Source organism: Mustela lutreola, chromosome 8 (assembly GCF_030435805.1).
Source record: "Mustela lutreola isolate mMusLut2 chromosome 8, mMusLut2.pri, whole genome shotgun sequence".
Lineage (NCBI taxonomy): Eukaryota > Metazoa > Chordata > Mammalia > Carnivora > Mustelidae > Mustela > Mustela lutreola.
Genome location: NC_081297.1, coordinates 143,495,049 through 143,518,537, shown reverse-complemented (window position 1 = coordinate 143,518,537; position 23,489 = coordinate 143,495,049). Strand labels below are relative to the sequence as shown.

The window sequence follows — 23,489 nt, the reverse complement described above, 5'->3', positions numbered from 1 at the left end:
TTGTATAATGGGTATAATGTCTGCCATCCTAACTCATAGAGTGAAATAAGATCATATGCAAATAACGTTGTAAAGTATTATATATTTATTTTTAAGAGCTATTTTTATTATATTTCTTATTTCTCTTCTCAATTCCTACTGTGTAACCTAGTACCAAGGCACGTACATAGTAAATGATTGATTATAAATATTTATGACTTTTTAAAAATATTTTCTGTAAAGAATATACTCTGGTAAAGGCTGATGAGAGATGCATTTGCTCCCACCTAGGCTGTGCACACTGAGAAGTGACTATAGTCACAATAGTTTGGTTGACACATATCCTGTCCTTTGGTGTTATGCAGCCTTAAAATGAGCTGTATGTGAGATAGATCTGTATGGGTGTGTATAAACTAAATATGTATATAAACTTTTTTTAGTCTCCTCTCTAGTGAATTTATTTTGTAGATGTCCTACCCTTCCTAATATTAAGTTAAAATACTCAGAATAAGCCAATTATTGGGGGGGGGGGGTTTGAAACCATAGAAAACCTGTTCAAATACAGTTATGTAGCCAAAACTGATGTAGTTTGGAAATACGCACGAACATATTTTCCTACAGGTTTGTGAGTTAGAAAAGAAGCCATTCTAGGGGCGCCTGGGTGGCTCAGTGGGTTAAAGCCTCTGACTTCGGCTCAGGTCATGATCCCGGGGTCCTGGGATCGAGCCCCGCATCGGGCTCTCTCCTTGGCGGGGAGCCGGCTTCCTCCTCTCTCTCTCTGTGCCTGCTTCCCTGCCTACTTGTGATCTCTGTCTGTCAAATAAATAAATAAATAAATCTTTAAAAAAAAAAAAAAAGAAGAAGAAGCCATTCTAGAAGAGGGCAGCGTAGGGGTGCTTTTGTTGAGAGCAGGTATCAGCATGGAGCTTTCTCTAGTAAATCATTAGATGCATCAAATAAAATGTTCAGCTGAAGTTCCTGCAATCCCACAGTTACCAAACACTCTTGCTAAAGAGAGTTGCAGTCAAAATATCTGCAATCGAATCATTTCCTGTTGGGGCTTGCAGGTGGGGAACTGTCTGAAACTGCAGTCCTGTGAAATTAGTTATGCAGAAGATGCCTTGGTGGGATAGGCCTTGACATTAAATGACAACCTAGCATGTGTGAGGGCGAAGAGGGTACCCCGGGATCCTACAACTAACCAGACCAAGGCATGGAGATCAGGATATGCAGGCCCACTCCCATGGAGGGATCTGAATAAAGCTCCTGTAGGGCATTCAGATATGTGCTGAACACACTCGGGCAGCAGGCCAGGCAGATGGCACATTCCTGTACTGACCTTCGGAGGCCTGGCAGATTACAAAGCTAGCATTGGAGGCGTGGTTGTGCTCTGGCATGAACAGCCCCAGCAGCCTGCATTTCATCCAGCATTTGGTCCTCCCCAGTTGAAAGGATGCCTTGGGACTGGGTAGGTATCCGAGTCCACTTAGGGACTGGCCTGTATTTTCATACCCCTCTCCGTCTTGAGTTGACTTTTACTGTCAGCACAGCACCAGAAATGACTCACATCCTCTAAGAGATTCCTCCAGAATGGGGATGACCCAGCGTTAGCCTTTGAGATGCATTGACTCCCTTACCTTCCTACCCCAACCTGTCTTGACTAACTCACATTTTTAGGTTTGACTAAGCCTTTCATAGGAAAGATAGGTGGGGGCTAGGCAAGATAAGCTGCAGTCACCTGTCCCTCCTTTGGTTCCAGGGCATCCCTTTGGCTGTGTAAAGGAAATTGGGTATGATACACTTCTTAGGCTTCACACACCACCACCCCCCCGCCTTTCCTGTTGCCCTTTTGATTTTTTTTAATCTGATACTGAGCCTCTCCTCCCCCCACTCACACACCAACGGAGTCTCCTAAGCTATTTCTGTCGGTTTAATGATCTCCAGCTGTTGCTGTAGTTCTGGCTGTTTTCATGCTTTGATGAGGCAGAAGAACCAGAAAAAGAGGGGTCTTGCTTGGGTATCACACGGAGTGTGAGACAAATGTAATGCTTTTTTTTTTTTTTTTTTTTTTTTTCCCCCAAAAAAACTGGGGCGAGGCTTCTTAAAGAAGGCTGTTAATATTGGGATGATTTGAAAATGCAGGAGGAGGGAAACTACAAGCTAGTCTTTCCGGGACATTTTAAAAATAAGCATTCTGCTGAGAGGTGTGGCACCTTCTGCATCCCTCAAAATTATGTTAGAAAAATGTGGTATGTGGTAACTGGGTAATTGTTTCATTACTCTGCATTCTACTTCCATTTTAGCTTTGGAGCTGGAATGTCCCCCCCCCCCCCACCCCTGGTCTGTGTTGAAGGAATCACGCATCTAAATCCAAAGGATTCTGTGATAGGCAAATGTATGGAAATAATTCCTGAAGTGGCCAGAAAAGGCATTGATTTCAGTTCTGCTTTAACTTAATGTAGGTTTGTTTCGTAAAATTTTGTGCAAAACCTGTAGTAATGACATGTTCTACTTGCAAATCTGACCACACAAACTTCAGGAAATACAAAGTTGCAGTTCTTCAAACAACATGAACTCTCATACAGTTACGTATACATTTACTTCTGAGATGTTTCCACTAAACCAGAGAATGGGGAGTAGGAAAATCCTTCAGTAGTTAAATGGGCTGCTATATTTTAATAGACTGGCTTTCCCTTTATGTATTTGATCTTGAGAATTGTAACTCTTGCAACAATTTTAGCTGATAGACTTATAGATTTCATACTTCACATGCTGCATGAAATTTAACTCTCCCTCTTTTCTGCCTTTCTGACTTCTACAGAAAAGAACAATTTTGCTGTAGCTTTGCCAAAGTTAATTTTAAAATACTTTAATTTTTTTTTGAGACAAATAGATACAATTTTACATCACCTAGGACTTAAGGAGATAAGCTATTATTTTTTTCCCTTAAGTACCCATAGAGAAATTTACATATAAATATTTTAAGAACTTTCAGATTTTGTGTGTGTATTTTTAGCACATGTGGCCAAATTTCTCATTTCTAATCACCTGTTTCTTAATCCTTGCCCTCGAGGAAATTTGTTTTCATTTATTTTATTTATTTATTTTTTTTTTTAAATTTTTTATTTTTTATAAACATATATTTTTTATATACATATATTTTTATCCCCAGGTCTGATACACAATGGAATACTATGCAGCCATCAAAAGAAATGAAATCTTGCTATTTATTTATTTTTTAAGATTTTATTTATTTGACAGAGAGTGAGAGAGCACAAGAGGGAGAGCAACAATGGGAGAGGGAGAAGCAGGCTCCCTGCTCAGTAGGGAGCCCAGTGTGGGGCTCTGTCCGAGGACCCTGGGATTATGACCTGAGCCAAAGGCAGACAGACGATTAACCAACTGTTGATCTCAGATCAGGTCTTGATCCTCAGGGTTGTGAGTTCAAGCCCTACATTGGGCTCCACACTGGGCATCTAGTCTCCTCAAACAACAACAAAAATCAGGATTTACCTTTTTATTTTTTTCTCAAAATGTCGGTTAAATAAGCTGTCATTAATTACTGCAAACTCTTGAAAGTTAATTTAAAAAATGGGAAGAAGCTAAATAGGATAAGCCTGTCGGGAGAGTTTAAAGTACTTTGGTAGGAAAAAAACTAACTTACTAAATATTTACAGAAATATATGGGGATATAGGCCTCCCTCATTATTTCAGTCCTGAGTATTCTACCATGCTATGTCTTTCAGGGCCACATTATTATTAGAGATCTAGAAAGAGTAAGTACTCTAATACAGTTTTAAGGGAAAGAATTTTTGTCACTTCTGGCTTGCTGTAGAATAACCATGCCCTGTTCCAAGTTTTGAATCTGTTCACCTGTCACCTACCCTTAGCAAAGTTGGGTGCAAAATGTCAGCACCAGTAATACCCACAGAGAATAGCAGATGAGATTCAAGGCTGCCCACATTTCCTGGGTGAACGTGCAGAACTAATGCTGCAGGGAAAACACTGTTCCTGGTGCCTTTAACTTTGGAAGGGTTTGTTCAGATGGCCCTGCCAGTCTAAAGGAAGCACGTTCCCAGTGTACCTTCACCCCATTCAGATGCCTCGAGCAAGTACGTGTTATGCTCAGATCTTGTGTGATGGAGTTAGCTGTCTGAGCACTGTGTTATGGATCCTCAGGAAAGAGACCGATGACATCGAAGTAGCTGGCAGTTTGAGATCTGCCCGCTGCAGTTAAAGGAGGACCTTACTTCACGGGGGAGATGAACAGCTACCCAAAATGAAATGGTGAGCTCCAGATTTTGAGGATAGGGGAAAGAGTTTGATTTATTTACTTACTTGCTTACGCATATTATTTTTGTTATGGCTCTGGCATTAAATGTGTTATAGCAGAAAAAGCATAGGCTTTGATATCAGGCCAACTTGTGTTTGAACTCTGGCCTCTACCTCTTACTAGCTGTGCACACAGTTACTTAACCTCTTCGAACTGCTGCTTCTTCATCTGTAAAATGGAGGTAACACGTACCTCACATAGCTGTTGAGATGAAATGAGTCACCGTAGTGGTACATCCCACTGAGAGTTCAACAGACTACATTCCTCATCTCTTACATCTGAGTTTCCTTCTCAAGACAGGCCTCCTCTCACTCAATGCCTTTGTGCATGTTCTATTTCTGCTGCCTGGAACACTCTCCAGATCTCTTCAAGGTTTATCATATTATGTAGGATTTTGTGTGAGAGTCATCTGTCTCTTCCTCTTCCACAGGCCTTCCATGTGTACTTTGTAGAATTACCACCCCCAGCCACTCTCTGTTCTTTCAGTCTGCTGTACTTTTCTTCACATAATGTCCCATTGGAAATTATAACATAAATAACTTACTATGTTTCTCCCACTAGAACATATGTCTGTGAGGGCAAGGACTTCATCTATCCATTTTCCTGCCGTATCACCTGGAATAGTGCCCAGCGTATAGTAAGTGTACACTGAGTATCAGTTCAATGAATGAATGAATCAACTCAGAATCTCTGTGACAGCAGGAAAAACCCCTGGCAGAATGCAGGAATGAAGTTGTACCAGGAAGCAGGTGCTCTCTGCTTTTCAGTGTGGACGTCTCTGCACTGAGAGCCAAATGGGAAGTAGGCCTGTGAGGTTCTCTTGTGTCCTTCGCCTTCTGTCTCTGGGAGGAGCCCCTTTGAATGACCTTTACACGTTGGCCACTATCATCCTGTTAGTCTCTATTACTTCTGGAATTTTAATTTAAGGAGCGTTTTAGATTCTAGATTTCTGAAATGCCCTGTGCTATTCACTGAAATCACCTGGATTTTCCCTACTAGTAAGTAGATAATTTTTTTTCCAGCCACATCATGCAGAAAGCACTATTAATAGTGTCATTTTTAAACAAGAGGAACTGGTCTGTTTTATGAAGGAAGAGAAACATAACCTATAATAGTGGCTGAGAGCTCTGGCTGCAGATCGAAATGGAGCTGGGTGACCTCAGGCAAGTTGCTTAATGTGTCTTATGCTCAATTTCCTCAGCTACAAAATAGTATAATAATAGCACCTTCCACATACCTTTGTTTTAAGAATTGAATAAGATGGGGTACCTGGGTGGCTCAGTCAGTTACGTGACCTTGATTTTGGCTCAAATCATGATCTCAGGGGTGTGAAATTGCGCTCCATGTCAGGCTCCAGCTCGTCACAGAGCCTGCTTGAGATTCTCTCTTTCCCTCTCCTTATGCTCCTCGAGGTCCCAGCCCTCTCTTTAAAAAAAAAAAAAAAAAAAAAAAAAAAGCTGCCACATGCATGTTTTCACTATTTTATTATTTCATAATACAGAGACCTTTTATATTGTACATAGCTCAGTGGCTCAAGTTAGATTTTCATTAGCTTATCCTTTGTAAATACATGTCAGGATAGATATACAAGTAGCCTACATTTGCCACCCCAGAGAGATATCTGATCTCTCTGCCTGAAGGTCTGTGAGTATTCAGGTTAAATAGATAATATTTATCATTTTTTGGTATTACTTCTGATATCTAAAGCAGATTATTTGAGAGATCACTTAACTCATGTTTATACAATACATACAGAGGTAGGTAGAAGAGAAATTTATAGGATTGTGAAAGGGTTGAATAATTGAGGATATTGATAAAACAATCCAACTTGATATCTCATAGGTGGTGTTTTGCATGTGTGATTTTATTTTTTATTTTTTTAAGATTTATTTGTTTATTTCAGAGAGAGAGAGAGAGAATGAGCACATAAGTTGGGGGAAGAACAGAGGGAGAAGGGAAGCAGACTCCCCCCTGAGTGGGGAACCCAGAGGAGGGCTTGATCTCACAACCCTGAGATCATGACCAAGCTGAAGTCAGTCACTTAACCCACTGAGCCACTCAGGGACTCCTCGTATGTGCAATTTTAGAATTAGGAATTTTTCTCTTCAGGATTACATTGTGGTTCATTCTATTTGTTTATGCCACAATCGTTTTATATTTTGAATTTATTAGAAGCCCCATTATTATTATTAATAATTAGTCATGTATAGGAATGAATCCATAATTTCCTTCTGTCCAGTAGATGGTAACATTTCAGTTTGAAAAACCTGACCCTTAAAAGATTTTAGTAATTGATGCATAAATTTTCTGAAGGGAGAGCAAATCCATGGTTGTTTTTTTTTTTAAATAAGCTTTTTATTTTACAATAACTTTACGCTTACAAAAAAGTCACAGATAGTATAGCGAGTTCCCGTATACTCTTCACCCAGTTGCCCTATGTTAGCTTCTTATATAATTCTGGTACGTTTGTCAAAACTAAGAGGTTAACATTGGTATACTACTAAGTAAATCCCAAACTTTTTGTGGCTTTTGTATGCTTTCCTACAGATTTCCTTTTTCTGTTCTAAGATCCAGTCCAGGGTACTTCATTACATATGATTTTTAATGGTGAATCGTTAGGATCCTAGAGAGAATTACCTTTACTTTTCTTACTCCACCTCCTTTTGTCTTAACTCTGGATCTGCAGGTCCTTTTTTCTCCGGCAACAGATGAATGATCTTTCTGGGTCCTTTAACCACTATTTCTGTATTGACAGCTTGGAATTTCAGCAGCATGCTTTGAGCAATCATCATACATTCAGTTTTATTAATGAACGGTACTGATCCTTCTGCTTTTCTCTGGGTCTTAACTCTTTCGACATACCAGATTGAAGAGAGTCTGGGAATAGAGGGTGCTTCTTCGCTGCCAAAACTGTCTTCCAAAAGAAAACATTTCCCCTCCATTTTCCCCTCCCCTCCAACTGCAGCTCCCTCCTGGTCCCCCTGCTCCAGAACACATAGAATATGATTTTAAATAAGATGTTTTGATAGAAGGCCCTTTTACTTTGCAAAATAAAACATGTAATTGAAAGTGTGGTACCAAATTACTAGCAGTGTCCATTCCTGTCCTAAAGAAAAGCTAGCTGAGATAAAGATTTATATTCTAGGAAAATGTTTATAGTCCATGTTATAGTTTTATAGAGCAGTTTTCACATATGTTGTAGTTTTTTGTTTTGTTTTTGTTTTCTGTTTTTTAGCTCAAAGCACGGGACTTATTTTTAGGAGTTGTATTATAGAAGGAAAATTGAGGCTAAAAGAGGTTAAGTGACTTGATTAGGTAGCAACAGAGCCAGGACTAGAACTTGTGTTTTCCGATTCTTTCTCTAATGTTCTTCTTTCCTTATAGGTCAGTTCTATAAATGTATTGTATTCACTTGCAACTTATAAAATACTCATATAACCAACCCAGTATGCATTGCTTGCCCCATTCCCTAGAAATTATAGTTTGGTTAAGAGTAAACCATTCTGGTTAAGGATAGGACTAATTATAGAATACATTGGGGCCTTTAAAATGCTCTTGTTTGTGGCGCCAGGGTGGCTCAGTCAGTTAGGTATCTGCCTTCAGCTTGGGTCATGATCCCAGGGTTCTGGGATCAAGCCTTGCATCAGGATCCCTGCTCAGCAGGAAGCCTGCTTCTCCCGCTTCCACTCGCCTGCTTCTGTTCCTTCTCTTGCTGTGTCTCTTTCTGTCAAATGAATAAATAAAATCTTAAAAAAAAAAAAAAGGGTCTTGTTTCTATCAAAAGCACAAGCCAGAAACACATTTTTGGTGCAGTGTACACTGTGCTAACACATTCAGGCTGGTCCCCAAGTTAAAGGGAGAACATTAGTCATGAAAGGGTCTGGAGAAACTTAGAGGTGAGAAAGTGCAGAGGAAGAGAACAGTCCCAGGGATGCTGGAAGACAGAGTGGGGGCAGAGAACCAGAATGCAGGAGAGGTGATGGGAAGGAATAAGGGAGCGCAGACACCTCACTTTCTTTTTGTATCTTTCTCATCTCTTTCAGGAAAGATTTGTGGGAAATTAGAATAAATAGGGACTTACAGAAGTGTTTTACTTTTGGGGAACAATCTCAAGAAATTAATTGAAACTTTAGTAAAACTGATCATGAGGATAAAAAATTTTAAGGCCCCATTTGTTGCGTTCACTCTTCTTACCCCAGGTAGCAAAGATTTTGTTTCTTCGTGACTTCCAGTGTTGGCACTGTCACCTTTGTATTCTCAATGTGTGTTTAAAATAGATAGATAAATAGATAGATAGATATAGATATAGATATATAAAACTATTTGGATTTTTATTATTTTTAAGATACCAACACTTCTTTTTATTATATATGTATACATGTATATCACACATAAGACCAGATGACTGAATTTGATAGGGACCCTTAATATAGTAGGGCATATGTATTAGCTAAGTTGCATTTTCCTATAACTTTTTTTTTTTTAAAGATTGTATTTATTTATTTATTTGACAGACAGAGATCACAAGTAAGCAGAGATGCAGGCAGAGAGAGAGGAAGGGAAGCAGGCTCCCTGCTGAGCAGAGAGCCCGATGCTGGGCTCAATCCCAGGACCCTGAGATCATAACCTGAGCCGAAGGCAGTGGCTTAACTCGCTGAGCCACCCAGGCGCCCCTTCCTATGACTTTTTAAGTAAAAGTCTAGATTACAGGCATCAGATCTTTTCTTATAGCATCGTAGTTACTCATTTTTGTTCTCTCTTAAGAATTCCATGAGAGGGGCGCCTGGGTGAGGGCAAAGCAGGGAGAAGGAGAGGGAGAGGGAGAAGCGGGCTTCCCACTGACTGAGCAGGGAGCCTGATGCGTGGCTCGATCCCAGGACCCTGGGATCATGACCTGAGCTGAATGCAGACACTTAACAACTGAGCCACCCAGGCGCCCCACATTAGTTGTTTGGTAAACATCTGTTAGATGAATGGAGAACCATCCCCCTATCCCAGCTCTGAGTTTGTATTTTGCTTGTGATGCTATAGAGTAACCCAGGCAGCAGAACATGTGGGCTAATCCCCTCTTCTGGGAGCACCCTTCTCATGCTTTTAATCCTATATTCTAAGGATGAAACTAGTGAGTACTTGGAGAATATAGCTTTTGGTTCTAAGTGATACGTGATGTGTTTTTATAAGTTATAAAATCACTAAATGACTTTTTAAGGCATACAGGATAAACTGAAGTATAAAGTACACCAATAGGTATAATTCATTGCTACACAGCTGAGTATTTGAATTATTAGCATGCTAAGCTTCACCTAAGGCTAAAACCTACTCTGTTCCTTCTCTGATCTTCCCAATGAGACAGATTTTCCAGTTTGGAGGTAGAGGTAGTGATGTCTGTTGCCGAATTAAATTGTGTTTGCTTATTTATTCTAGGACTGGGACCTAAAGGTTATTGAGGAGAAAACAGTGGATGAGTTACTGGGAGATCAGGCTTGGAAATGCCCTGGCCGTTAGAATCTTTTTTGAAGAGGTCTTCCTGAGCAAAGGGTGGTTCCGAGGGAGGGATTTTGTTCTTTTGCTATCGTTCCCATACTAACCTCTTTCCTGATCTTTTCTGCTTCCCTCATAAATACTTCATCTCCCAATTCTAGAAGCCTTTGTGGAATCCATAATGGACAAGTATCAATAAGCTGAGAACAGCGTGCCAAGCTGCACATCTCCCTCCCCAGTGAAATCCAGGACTACCAACCAGTGGAAGCCACAGAGCTGGGCTTGAGGACATACCACTTATTTTTGGCTTTTTCTTTCCAATCCTGATTGATCTGTTTGTTTGATGTGGCCATTTCTTTGACATTCCTCTTGAATGCCGTCAACATACTTCCATGGTTTTTACAGGGCAGAAGCACATGAAGTTTACTCCTTTACTTTGATTTCCCAAGAAGCCAGTTATTCAGACAGCACTGGATCAATCACCTTTGTTGGAAACAGGTGGAAAATTTGATTAATTCTGTGGGGAGTGCAGAACCTAGGGTTCCCTGCTTTATTGATTTGGTTTCTTTTTATTCCAGTCCTTTTTCTGGCAGGCAGCTCAGTCGATGCACCGTCCATAAGCTTTAAAGACATCTGCTCATCTATATATAGGCTGCCTGCACAGCCCCATTTAGAAACAGATGATACATTAAATTTGTGGAATTCAATAACAGTGAAAGTATAGACTCGTGCATGTACACAAATAGGTATTTCTGTTTAGTTTTTATCCATGTGGGGAGTGGAGAGGAAATCTAAGTGAGTATAATGAATAGAAAGATTTTGTCGAATTCCTACTCTTTTGAATCTCCTTGGTCTAGCACCGTCGAGGAGTGTAACCATCTGAAACTAGTGCCCGGTACTCCTTGGTGATGGTGGATGTACATTAAATGTGTGGCCTCTGAAATGTACCCCTGGCTGGAGTACCTTCTGTAGTAGACCCAGCACATGTGGCTCTTATGCTGTGTACGGAAAGTGAGTTATTAAATGGTTTCTTCTCCAATGAATAATCCCTCAACTGATGAATTACTGAATGCTACCTCTGGAACAAACGATATCAGTTATGTTGGCTAATTGAATTAAAAATAAGTAAAATGAATAATCCCTGCATTCTGGAAACATAAACATGAATAATCCCTGCATTCTGGAAACATTCTGCATTTCATTTAGAGTGTTTAGAATTAAGAGGAATTGAGCTAGACTAAGGAAAGCAGAAATTCATATATATCTATTTCTTTGTAGTTGTAAGTTTCAGAAGTGGGGTCCTTACATCTATACACAGCCAAACAGATCATTTCCAAGGTACAATGGTGTAGAGGCTGACAATGATCATTTAGAGTTTACTGCCTAGGTCTTTTTTTCTTTTCCTCCTTATAAACATTGTTTGAGCTAGCAGGAGAGAGTTTGGCAATGTGTAAAGTACATGCCTGTAGTCAGGTTGTAGCAATACCCCCAAGATACTACTGATAAAGGGCAAATTCTATTATGTGAATGCGGAACTTGGTTGGATTTCAGATAAGCACGGAGTTGGGAGTTCACCACTGAGAGGGCACAGGATAGAATTTTCAGATAACTGAACTTTAATTTCATTTAGTTTTGCAGATGGAAAGATTTGTTAGATAAGCCTTCCTCTTTGAGCTAGACCTGTTGAAAAACAAAGGCTAAATCAACCTTTACTGTGTTCTCATAAAAAAAAAACTTGAATCATAGTCTTAAATGTTTGCTCTCATGAGGCAATAAGCTTTTCAGTCAAGAAGTTTGCATAACACCCCTTATGCCCATATCTGTAGATGGGCTATTTAGGAGATCTGCTGATTGGTATTTCCAAATTATTTTTGGATAATGGCCAGAGTTTTCATTAGTTATTGTTTCTTTGAAGTGTTCAGACCTACTGAATTGTACTTAGGTTTCTTTGTTCTCAGAAATCAAATCAACTTGTTATATTTCATTGTTTTCTAATAACTCATATTACACTGGGCTTTAGGAACACTATATATGGGGGTACCTGGGTGGCTCAGTAGGTTAAGTATCTGCCTTCAGCTCAGGTGATGATCCCAGGGTCCTGGGAACGAGCCCTGCGTTGGGCTCTCTGATCAGTGGGGAACCTGCTTCTCCCTCTGCCTGCCGCTCCCCCTGCTTGTGCTCTTTCTGTCAAACAGATCAATAAAATCTCAGAAAGAAAGAGTACATACACAAGATGACAGGTATTTTCCCTTTCTTCCTCTCATTTTCCTTCCTCCAAGGAGGCATATGGCCTAGTATTAAGTGCCCCACACTGTAGATTCACAAAGGGCTGGGTACGAATTCTTATGCCCCTACTTTTGAGCTGTGTGACCCAAGGCAAAGTTTTAAAGGTCTGATCCTTAGTTTATGTGTAAAATGGAGATAATAATTGTACCATCCTCATAGGGCCCCCCCTTTTTTTAAGTTAAAAGTGTGTTAATCACTTAACACTGGGCCTGATACATAGTGACATTCAGTGACTCCTAGAAGTTAACTATTTGCATTTTATTGTTATTATTAGTGTTGCTGCTAATCTGTGGTTCTAATTTATCTGAAATCACATTTGTAGGTTAGTTTAAATTTATTTTACTGAGTATCATCAAACTTCTTTCACCCTGGCCTGAACCATATCCTTTTTCCTTAGTCCCTTTGTCTATCTCACCAGAGAACCAACCCAAGTGGTCACATCCCATGCCTGTTGTCTCGGCAGCATAGGCTGCAGAAGACCCTGAAGAAGCAGAGAAGTAAGAATCCCATGTTCTGGAATCAGAATGTTTAGGTTCAAATTCTGTTGTACCTCTTATTAGTGGGATAATCTTGGGTAAATTACTGGATCACTCTGGGCATTATTTTTCTACCTGTAAAATGGGGTTAGTAATGTCCCTGTCTTTCCATAGATATGTTAGATTAAATGAGTTAAAATATGAGAGTACACAGAACAGTGTCTGGCACTGAGCACATCGTCTATAAAATGTTAGCCACAAGTGTGTCTGTTGTTTTATCCATTTATTCTAAAAGTCTTTGCTTTTAAGTTTTAATTTGTAAAAATAATAGTAAAAGTTATAACTTCCTGATAAGATCTCTCAGACTGTATTACCTTTTTTTTTTTTTTTTTAAAGATTTAATTCATTTATCCGACAGACAGAGATCACAAGTAGGCAGAGAGGCAGGCAGAGAGAGAGGAAGGGAAGCAGGCTCCCAGCCAGGCAGAGAGCCCAATGCGGGGCTCGATCCCAGGACCCTGAGATCATGACCCGAGCCGAAGGCAGCGGCTTAACCCACTGAGCCACCCAGGTGCTCCTGTATTACCATTTTGAGATACAGTTCAGTTCAAGAAACAGTTATTAAATACTTACTGTGTATTGAGTGTATATGGAGGGCATATATTAATAAGGTATATTCTCTGCCCTCCAGGAGTTTATAAACTGGTAGGAGAGATGAGCTATATTCAGGGGCTAACTATTACACAGGGTAAAATACGACTATACTTTTTTTTTTTTTTTCTTTTTAAGATTTTATTTTTTTAGACAGAGGTCACAAGTAGGCAGAGAGGCAGGCAGAGAGAGAATGGGAAGCAGGCTCCCTGCTGAGCAGAGAGCCCAATGCAGGACTCCATCCCAGGACCCTGAGATCATGACCTGAGCCGAAGGCAGAGGCCCAACCCACTGAGCGACCCAGGGGCCCCACAACTATACTTTTTAGAACGGACGATCGGTAGCTCACAGGAGGTCTAGAGTAGTTCTGCATGCGTGGGAGTCAAGAAGGTAGGTGAAAAGTGTAGGCATTTCCAAGTGAGTGAATAAACAGTTGGGCCAGTACATGGTACCTGAGGAAGAGTAGTCCGACAGGCTTGACGGGGGCACTCGCAGCGGGAGGGGTCCTCCACAAGTAAGGTCGCGAGCGAGGAGGCTGTCTGTGCAACATGGCGAGGCTGTGGCGCCAGAAACTTGGTAAGAGGAGGAGCGTGAGGGAGGTGGAGGAGTCGAAGGTGCCTCAGAAACCTGAATACGAGTTTGGGGGTGGGGAGGTACAGGGATTGCAGATCGTGATTCCATTTTTTAAAGAGATAAGAAAGATGGAAAGTGGGTTGGGTTTTTGGGAGAAAGACAGCTTCTGCTTTGGACCCGCTGACTTTGACATGTATTCGGGACCCTAGTTATGGTTCCGCCATTCCTGGAGGCCTTCTTAAAAACTGCTCTAGGAGTGGAAAAGGCAGGTAACCTAAGATAATAGGATTCCTGTTAGATGCAGGTGTCCCTCAGATGTGACTTGCAGAGACCTTATAATTGAAGACTTAGCACGTCAACGGGCTTTCCCTGGCTCCTAACCCTCCTTCTCTGAATGTTTGCTCAGTTACTTCGCCTTTGTATACAGGCCTTGCCATGGTCACTCCGCACGGTATGCGGTGGTAACGCCCTTCACGTTTCGTTGGCATCTGAACTAGAGATCACTTACTTTTAACTTTAGAAAAGTTCTTTCAGGTATTTGGTTAGGTAGTGCTGCCAGACTGGAAACGGGAGACATACTCGTCACCCTCCCCTGTCCCGGGTGCGCTCTGACTCCTGTCGCTTGGTGGTTTCACCCCAACAGGACAAAACTTGACGTGAACAGTGAGAGGAAGAAAGAGTTATGTTGATGGTAAAATGGTTTCTGGTATAGAGAAATGAATTGTTTAGTGAAAATAGGTGTAATTTTTAGGTACAAAAGACAAGATTTTGCAGATAACCTATACTTCCTCATCTGTGTGAGCACAGTATCATTCAGGACACTCACGATGGTAAACTCGTGCTGCCAGGAAGACAGTGCAGAACATCTAGAAAGCTTTTCCTGCTGGGTGTTGGTCCTCATTATATTTCCTTTGAGTTAAGAACTTGTGTTTTTTTAGTCTTTGGAGGAGGATACAGTGTTGTAGGAGGTTTTGAGCAAGAGACAAGACTTGGGTACTTTGTGGATTGTTATCACCCTGCAAGACCCTTCGCAACTTCCTCTCGCCGCCCACAGCAGAATACGGAAACCCTGCTGTATCAGGCCACTTCTGCAATTACAGACAGTCATGATTAAAGGGATCCTTCTTTCACACTACACCCTTCTGTTCTGAGACTCTCTTTGTATTTGAAAATGTGTCTTTTATGGTGGAACACCCAACTGAGCCTCGGTCTCTCCTCTCTCTTTGCCGCCCTGCAGTGCTGCAGTTGAAGCTCCAGCAGCGCCGGACGCGAGAAGAACTGGTGAGCCAAGGGATCATGCCACGTAAGTGCCTCTCCCTCGCGCTCTGCGTCTGCTGGAGCTCGGGGTCCACAGTGCGTGTGTGCCTGCTGTGCTGTGGGCCGCATCTAACAGAAAACAGGGGCGACAGGTTTCATTTGTCCCTCTCTTACTTGTGCTTTTCCAAGTCCAAGGACTTTTGATCGCGGAATGCTAAGATACTGCCCATATTAAGTTCCGTGAAACAGACCGCGCTGGGTTGAACGGTGCCGTCGAACCATCCTCCCCTTTTGAGTTGCTCCTTTTGGGGTTTCTGCTCCCTGTTACCCTCACTTCCCTTTACAGGAGGAGCACATCTCGAGCTGGGGTATTGTGAGAAAGAACCCACATCTTGCATGTGTTTTGCCTTTGTGTTCAGGTGCTTGGGATGAGAAAACCCTTTTCCACCTGGTGTTTTGAATCAACTGCAGTGTTTAGAGTGAGATTCTCCGATCCCTGGGGCTGGCATGGGTGTGAGTGTGCTTGGTGGGGTTCCTGCCGAGCTGGGCGTAGTAGGTACACAACTACACTTGGGGAGAAATGAAACCAACACTGGAATCTCTTAGAAGTAAGAAATTTTGGTTTTAATACCAGTAGCGTTATAAACTGAGTGGATGCTGGAGCCACCGAGAGCGAGATGTTGCACTTTTTGACATTTCTTTTGAAGTCATCAGCAGAGAGCTTAGGCTCTCCCTCTTCTTTCTTTTCTCTTGAGCATTGCTGCTACTTGGACACACCCTACAAAGTGGAAAGAAAAAGAAAGAGTCCTACAACAACTTCTAGCCTCAGAGTGAGAGAACCGATGTTTTTCTCCTTAACTCAGTGCTGACCTACTGCCACTGTGTTTTCCAAATCCTCAGTCACTTACTCATGCGGAGTAGTTGAGAACCTGGTGTGTGTCCTTGATGCGGCAAGAAAAATCGAGCTCCTGCCCTCCAGAGTTTTATGTTTAAAAGGAGAATAGTGATAATAAACAGAGACAAATAAGATACTTTCAGAGTATGGTAAATGTTACAAAGTAAATTAACCAGTTGGCGTGTTAACAAGAAATAGGAAGGAGATGGGATCTCTTTGGATAGGATAGGATGATCAGGAAAGACCTCCCTGAGGAGGAAATATTTGGGCTGGGGTCTGGAGGATGAGATGGAGTCAGCCATGCAGAAGCAGGCAGAGGGTCAGGGAGAAGCGAGAACAAATGTAAGCGCCTAGTGCAGAGAAGAGCCTGACACGTTTGAAAACATTAAGGAAGTGGGTGTGGCTGGGGCCTAGTGAGTGAGGGGAGCCTAGGCCAAGTTAAGATCGGCAGGGTGGGCAGGGCTAGGAAGAAGGCTTCCCAACTACGGGAAGAGGTAGATTTTGTTTGAGGTACAATGGGAAGCCTTGAAACCTTTTAAGCAAGTGAGAATGGGATTTGATTCATGTCGTGGTGATGGCAGGTCTGTTTCTAAGGGCTAGAACTGTATAGCAGGTGGAAGAAAGGTGAGGTCTGTTTTAATCCTAAGCATCAGCCAGGAACTTAAGTCTCAAATTCAGCTTTTTGTTTACTGCAGTTAACTTCCAAACCATTTACCCACATTATGCTGCTGTCTTCCCTGGCTTTCCAGTGAAGGACTTCCCACCTGCAGCCCTAAAGAATCAGATATAGCGACTGTTTGTGTGGTGGGTCAGTGATGTGATCAGGTAGGGCGCTACTTTGCTTTACAGAACACTCCAGATCTGCCTCGATAAACCCTTCTGGAAGAACAAGTCACCCAGACTCTCATCTCCTTGTCCCTTTCACCAGGGACATCATGTGTTTAATGTCTACTTTGTGCCCAGGGTAGTTAGTCCTGGAGAGATTAAAGAAATATCAAGCAAGGTACCTGCCCTCAGACATTTAACAGTTTATTTGAGTAGCTAAAATTTACTCACATACAAAATAAAGAGCCCTTCAGCATCCTGTGGGGGTGCTGACTAATTACAGTACTAGTTCTGAGAGCATAACGCTATTTCTCAAGATCCGGGAGATGTTTAGGGTCTGAAAGCCTTGCAGAGAGGATGAGGGCCCCGCATTCCTGTGCCTGTCTCATACTTGGTACCAGGGACTACTAGAGCTCACTGCTTAATACAATTGATGGAGTATGGTGTCCTTGCTCAGCATTTCTTGTCATGTTCTGTGCTGTTTAAAGACAGGTGATGCTTCCATTTCTGGAGTCAGCTGCTTATACATTTCCCTCCAGCCATACTCTGAACTCCTTGAGAAAGTGTCTTATGCAGAACTGGGCACTGAATGAATGACTCAGGACAGCCAATTTTAAAGTGTGATGTGTGATGTGTGTGTGTGTGTGTGTGTGTGTGTGTTAGAATGACAGACAGGAACAGATACAACTCTCTTGCAAACTTGTTGGAATTCTAGACATGGAATTTGGAACAATGCTTCTGTTCTGTTAGAAGCCCAGATTCTAAGATGTTCTGAACACCTGATTGTATCCTCTGCACTGTTCTCTTTATCTGTGAAGTGAGAGTAGCTGCCCTTCCTATAGGAACAGGAATTACCTGTTTCCGTGAGAACACCACATCTTCCTCCTACCAAAAGGTCACCTTCAGCTACGGACACAGTCTTGGTTTTCAGCTTTTCTAGTGAAGGAAGTAGGTCACAGTCTTAGATTCTGAGGGATTGTTAATGCCTGGCAATAGTTTCAGGTGTGAAATTCCCTGTTCATCTGCATACCAGATGATACATGGATAGGGTCCTAAGGTTCTCCCCTCAGCCCTGCACCCTGTGAGTAAATTCTTCCTCATCACAGCCCTGCACTCTCTACCCTTATCCTGTGGTAGACTCCAACACCCTCAGCCACCCTGACCTCCCCACCACCTGCCAGCCTCTCACCCTCCAGGCCACAGCTTCCAAAGAAAATAGAGCAGGATTGGAAGCAGATTGTAAGTGACCAGCAAATTGTTGATTGTTGGAGATTTGGAAACCTGAAAAAGTGACATCTGGTTCGAAGGGTCCATTTCCATTCCCATCTTGCTAGCCTAAGGGGTTTCTCTAAAGTGCATTTATACATAAGTTTGTTGTACAACTGAGGAAGTAGGTACACTCTCGAACTGTTGGAAGGGAGTGATGTAGTCATGGCTGTATTCTGCCTCATCATTTCTTTGTTTATATCTTTTATCAAATTCTTCTCATTCCAGTCTTATTTATAGCTCTGGGAAGAAAACCCACCCACCTCATCTTCCAGAATACTCCTACACAGTTCCCATGTAGGACTGGCTTTCAGTTCTGACAGCATAATCTGTAGGACACCATGTCTTCAATGGCTCCCTTACCTTCAGGGTGGTTCATGTTCTGCATATCGTTCAGAGCTGCCTTTAATAAAGTGCAGGGGATTAAAGCATCTCCCAATTCCTACATACCCCTCTCTGCTGCTTGATACGCTCTGCTCATGGCATCTAAACTATGGGGTATGGAAGTTAGTTTCTGATGTGTTTTTAAACAGGATCATTTACCAGCATCTGTCACTCTCCTCATGTAAGCTTGTGTCTCAAATTTAACACTATATAAACCCTACCAAATACAGAGTGGCAGATAGCAAAGGATTACATATGCCAGGCCCTGAGCCTTCTTTAATAATGTCTGAAGCTCTGCATATCTTGAGGGAGATGAAAGATGGCACAGATAGGAAGCTTGTGCTTAAGTCCAAGATTAAGACCAGAAATGCTGCTGTAGCCAGAGTGAAGATTCATAGAAAACACGGGTCATGTGTGGTACACTCTGTTCTCAAACAGAGCTTTCCCCACAGCCTTTCTCTTTGACATTTAAAGGTGTACTAGGTCATAAGGTTTAGGTGAAAATGAAGAAAATGTTCTGAGCACTGCTGCAGAGGAATAACCTTTTTTAGGAAAACATTGAAGTTCTTCTGACCCAGAAAAATGAGAAAGTCTCCTGTAATCTTTCTGGATTTGAAAGAAGAACCTTGTCTGTCTCTTCCTTCTCAGCCTTCTGTTATTCTCTTTTGAGTCCTTGATAAAAGCATAGAGTTGCATGTTCCTGTGCTTGTGTGAACCCTCAGTTCACTGTTTTCCCATGTGTGTGTAGTGAAAACACCTTGGCACCTTGGCAAGCATGTGAAGAAATCATTAGTTTTGTCCAGTAGATTCTCTAAGGACCTTGGTCCATTGCTTGAGTGAGCTTGTTTTGTTTGTTTGTTTGTTTGTTTGTTTTTGTTCTCATTTTAAATGGCGTTTTTGTAGGGCACCTGGGTGGCTCAGGGTTGAGGCCTCTGCCTTCGGCTCGGGTCATGATCCCAGTGTCCTGGGATCGAGCCCTGCATCGGGCTCTCTGCTTGGCGGGGAGCCTGCTTTCTCCTCTCTCTCTCTGCCTCCCTCTCTGCCTACTTGTGATCTCTGTCTGTCAAATAAATAAATAAAATATCTTATAAATAAATAAATAAATAAATAAATGTCGTTTTTGTGCACCAAGTGGGTGTCATTGGTGACCTTAACCACCGAATAGTTAGAAGAATCCAAAGAGTGTGAGGGCATCACAGTTCAGAGAGGGTAGCCAGTTGCTGTCAATCCAGAAGACTCACAAACCGCCTAGGTCCTGAGAGGTACTCAAATGGGTTGCTAGGTGAAAAAGTGAACCATTTGGTCAGCTAGTTTTGACTAGCTTGTGGGTGTGCAGATAGGTGCTGCATATCTCAGATTGAATCTGTAAAGAATGGCTTTATGTAACGAATCCCCACCACTCTGTATTTTCAATAAACTTGGCTGTATCTTGACTTCCTAACCCTTAGTTCTGCAGTCTGATCCCTTCCTTTGTCACGTTTCAGCTGTCAGTGTTAGCTCAGTGATCTATGTAGAGACAGTGTGCCCAGTTGTAGCACTCATGGCTAATCTGTCATGTCATAGGGCCCCACGGTTAGCTGGAAACCTCCTGTTCATCTGATTATAGCAATCTCTGCACCAAGGAGAAATTTCTTTTAAACTCTGACAAGAGGTTATTTAATGGCTTAAAGTATTAGGATTGAGCACTATGATCTTTGACCTTCTGAAGCTAAATTTCTTCTTAATATTTTTATTTGTAACTTAGGAATTAGTACTTATATTATTCTTCACCAAATGTACAAACTGAGTTTGCATATTCTCTTTCCTTATTTGTGGATCAAATCCATTTTTGTAAAGCTCTATTAAAACTGATTTTTGTGGGGTGCTTGGATCACTCAGTTAAGCCTCTGCCTTTGGCTTAGGTCATGGTCTCAGGGTCCTGGGATGCTTGCTTACAGGGAACCTGCTTCTCCCTCGCTCTCTGCCTGCCTCTCTTATGATTTCTGTCACATAAATAAATAAAATCTTAAAAAAACAAAAACAAAAACCTGAAATTTGGGAGTGCCTGGTGGCTCAGTGGGTTGGGCCTTTGCCTTTGATTTGGGTCATGATCTCGGGATCCTGGGATCGAGTCCCACATTGGGCTCTCTGCTCAGTGGGGAGCCTGCTTCCCCCTCTGCCTGCCTCTCTGCCTACTTGTGATCTCTCTCTCTGTCAAATAAATAAAATCTTTAAAATAAATAAATAAATAAAACAAGCCTGATTTTTGTTTTTGTAACCCCTGCAAGGATAAACCAACTTCCTGAAGCCCCAGAGTTTCTTGTAATGAGAAGGAGGCTACAATTTAGTTTTGTCATCTAGTGACTTGGAGACATAGCATGGGATCTTTTCCCCCATTACTAGAATTCAAAAGAACTAGCCATGGGGCTGCCTGACTGGCTTGGTTGGTGGAGTGCACAACTCTTCTCCCAGTTGTGAGTTCGAGCCCCACATTGGGTGTAGAGATTACTTAAAAATAAAATCTTTTGGGGAGGTTATGTGCTATGGTGAGTGTTGTGAAGTGTGTAAACCTGGCGATTCACAGACCTGTACCCCTGGGGCTAATAATATATGTTTATAAAAAATTTTTTTAAATTAAATAAAAAAATAAAATCTTTAAAATCTAAAAACAAACAGGGGCGCCTGGTGGTTCAATCAGTTAAACATCTGACTTTTTTTTTTTTTTTAAAGATTTTATTTTTTTGACAGAGCAAGCATGAGCCAGGGGAGGGGCAGAGGGAGAGGGAGAAGCAGACTCCCTGCTGAGCAGGGATCCCTATGCAGGGTTAGATCCCAGGACCCTGGGATCATGACCTGAGCTGAAGGCAGACATGCCAAACATCTGACTCTTACTTTCGGCTCAGGTCATGATCTCAGGGTTGTGAGATCAAGTCCCGCATCAGGCTCCACACTGGCTGTGGAGTCTGCTTAAGATTTTCTCTCTCCTTCTCCTTCTGTCTGTGCACCCCCCCACCCTGCAAAATAAGATAAAATAAAAAATAAAAACAAATAAAAGAACCAACCATAAGGTCAGTCCCATCCAATAGCACTTTTAGCAACAATAGAAATATTCTATAACACTAGCCACTAGCCATACGAGCTGTTTGAGCACTTGAAATGTGGCTAGCTTAACTGAAGAGCAGAATTTACAATTTAATTTAATTTAATTTTAATTAATTTAAATAGTCACATGTGACTGTAGCTATTATATTAGTGAAGTTTTAGACCTTATTTTGCCACTTAGGAACAAGGTGAGTTTGGGCAACCCTATTAATTTCTGAACTCAACTTCTACTTTTTATAAAAAGGAAATAAGCCTTCTCACCTACCCCACAAAGTTAGTTTGGAAATAAATGAGGTGTTCATGCTTTTGAAATATAGGCAGTGTTATTCTCAGTTAAGATGGAGGATTTGTGACACCCGGGTGGCTGAGTCAGTTAAGTCTCTGCCTTCAGCTCAGGTCATGATCCCAGGGTCCTGGGATTGAGTCCAGCATCGGGCTCCCTGCTTAGCTGGGGGTCTGTTTCTCGCTCTTCCTCTCTCTCTGCCCCTCATCATTTGTTCATGTTCTCTCTCCTTCTCTGTCTCAAATAAATTCTTTATTTAAAAAAAAAAAAAAAAGAGGAGCATTAGCTTGGATCTATGCCCCCCACACATATATATCATTAATTTCTCTCAAAACCAGTGTTTGGGAATAGGAACTATTTTTCAATAAATCCTCCATTTTTCTTCCTACCCACAGATTAAAAAACAGTTGCTGAAAATTGTTGAGTCAAAGAACCACTGGATAACATAGTGTTCTGTTAAGACTATTACTATTTTGTTAAAGATTGTTCCTATTTTGGTCCTATATTAGCAGGACTATGATTTTATTAGCTTAAGCTCTCGTGGCAGTGGATGTTTCTTCTTTAACCTCTCTTAAACAAAACAATTATGTGTCTGGGTTGGAAATGTTTTTTTTAATTTCTGGGCAATTTGCCAAGAGACAGAAATGTTCACCCATGGGGATACGGTGGTGATTCCAGGGCGGATGAGGGTCTGGTTTGAGGCTGAATTGCTCTTTTCTTTTAAAACTTAAATTTAGGGGCGCCTGGGTGGCTCAGTGGGTTAAGCCGCTGCCTTCGGCTCAGGTCATGATCTCAGGGTCCTGGGATCGAGTCCCACATCGGGCTCTCTGCTCAGCGGGGAGCCTGCTTCCCTCTCTCTCTCTCTGCCTGCCTCTCCGACTACTTGTGATTTCTCTCTGTCAAATAAATAAATAAAATCTTTAAAAAAAAATAAAAATAAAAAATAAAAAATAAAAAAAAAATAAAACTTAAATTTAGGGGGCGCCTGGGTGGCTCAGTGGGTTAAGCCGCTGCCTTCGGCTCAGGTCATGATCTCGGGGTCCCGGGATCGAGTCCCGCATCGGGCTCTCTGCTCAGCAGGGAGCCTGCTTCCTCCTCTCTCTCTGCCTGCCTCTCTGCCTACTTGTGATCTCTCTCTGTCAAATAAATAAATAAAATCTAAAAAAAAACAAAACAAAACAAAAAAAAAACCTTAAATTTAGGATGACAAAAGCATTGGCTTCAAGGAAATGTCATTTGTCTAGTTTAAAGCAGAGTGTTACAGTGTTGAAGGCTAGTCCCAGCGGCTACTTGGTCTAGGTAGGGACTGGGGTGAGAGCAGATCCTCACCCCGGCTTCCATCATTTCCCATTTGCTCCAGTCCACTTGGGATTTGCTAGAAGCTCTTTGGTAGTCTCTGTGGCCCGCATCCCTTTCTGGTAGGAGCCCAGAAGAGGTGTCCCTTAAACCCCACAGTTTGCCTGCTGCCTCCGGTCCAGGTCATGCCCTCAGGCTCATGCTTCCAAATGCTGACCCTCACAAATGTTCCTGTGGTCCATCTGGCTCCTTTGGATCATTGATATCTTTGTATGAGAGAGCTAGTCACCTGTTTCCTTTGTAAAGTTGAGGTAAAATTAGGGCTCCTGGCTGGCTCAGTCAGAAGAGTGTGTGACTCTTGATCTCAGGATTGTGAGTTTAAGCCCCATGCTGGGTGTAGAGATGACTTAAATATTTTAAAAA

At 41.9% G+C, this 23,489-nt stretch overlaps 1 protein-coding gene and 1 long non-coding RNA gene across 9 annotated transcripts in view; one reads left to right on the top strand and one right to left on the bottom strand.

Moving 5' to 3' along the window:
- MRTFA (myocardin related transcription factor A) overlaps nt 1-23,489 on the top strand; it is a 161,530-nt gene that overhangs the window by 105,067 nt on the left and 32,974 nt on the right. For 6 of the 8 annotated variants that reach the window (XM_059187057.1, XM_059187056.1, XM_059187060.1 and 3 more), the window contains one exon: nt 15,017-15,082. In XM_059187057.1, the coding sequence (XP_059043040.1) occupies nt 15,017-15,082 (66 nt within the window). Of the gene's footprint in view, nt 1-13,739; nt 13,783-14,858; nt 15,083-23,489 lie in introns of those variants that run through there. The other 2 variants (XM_059187063.1, XM_059187061.1) reach the window with 2 other exon arrangements.
- LOC131839512 (uncharacterized) lies at nt 5,847-13,782 on the bottom strand. The gene is made up of 3 exons (XR_009356965.1): nt 13,659-13,782; nt 10,088-10,276; nt 5,847-8,036 (listed from the first exon to the last, which is right to left on the bottom strand). It is a non-coding gene; the product is annotated as an uncharacterized LOC131839512 (long non-coding RNA).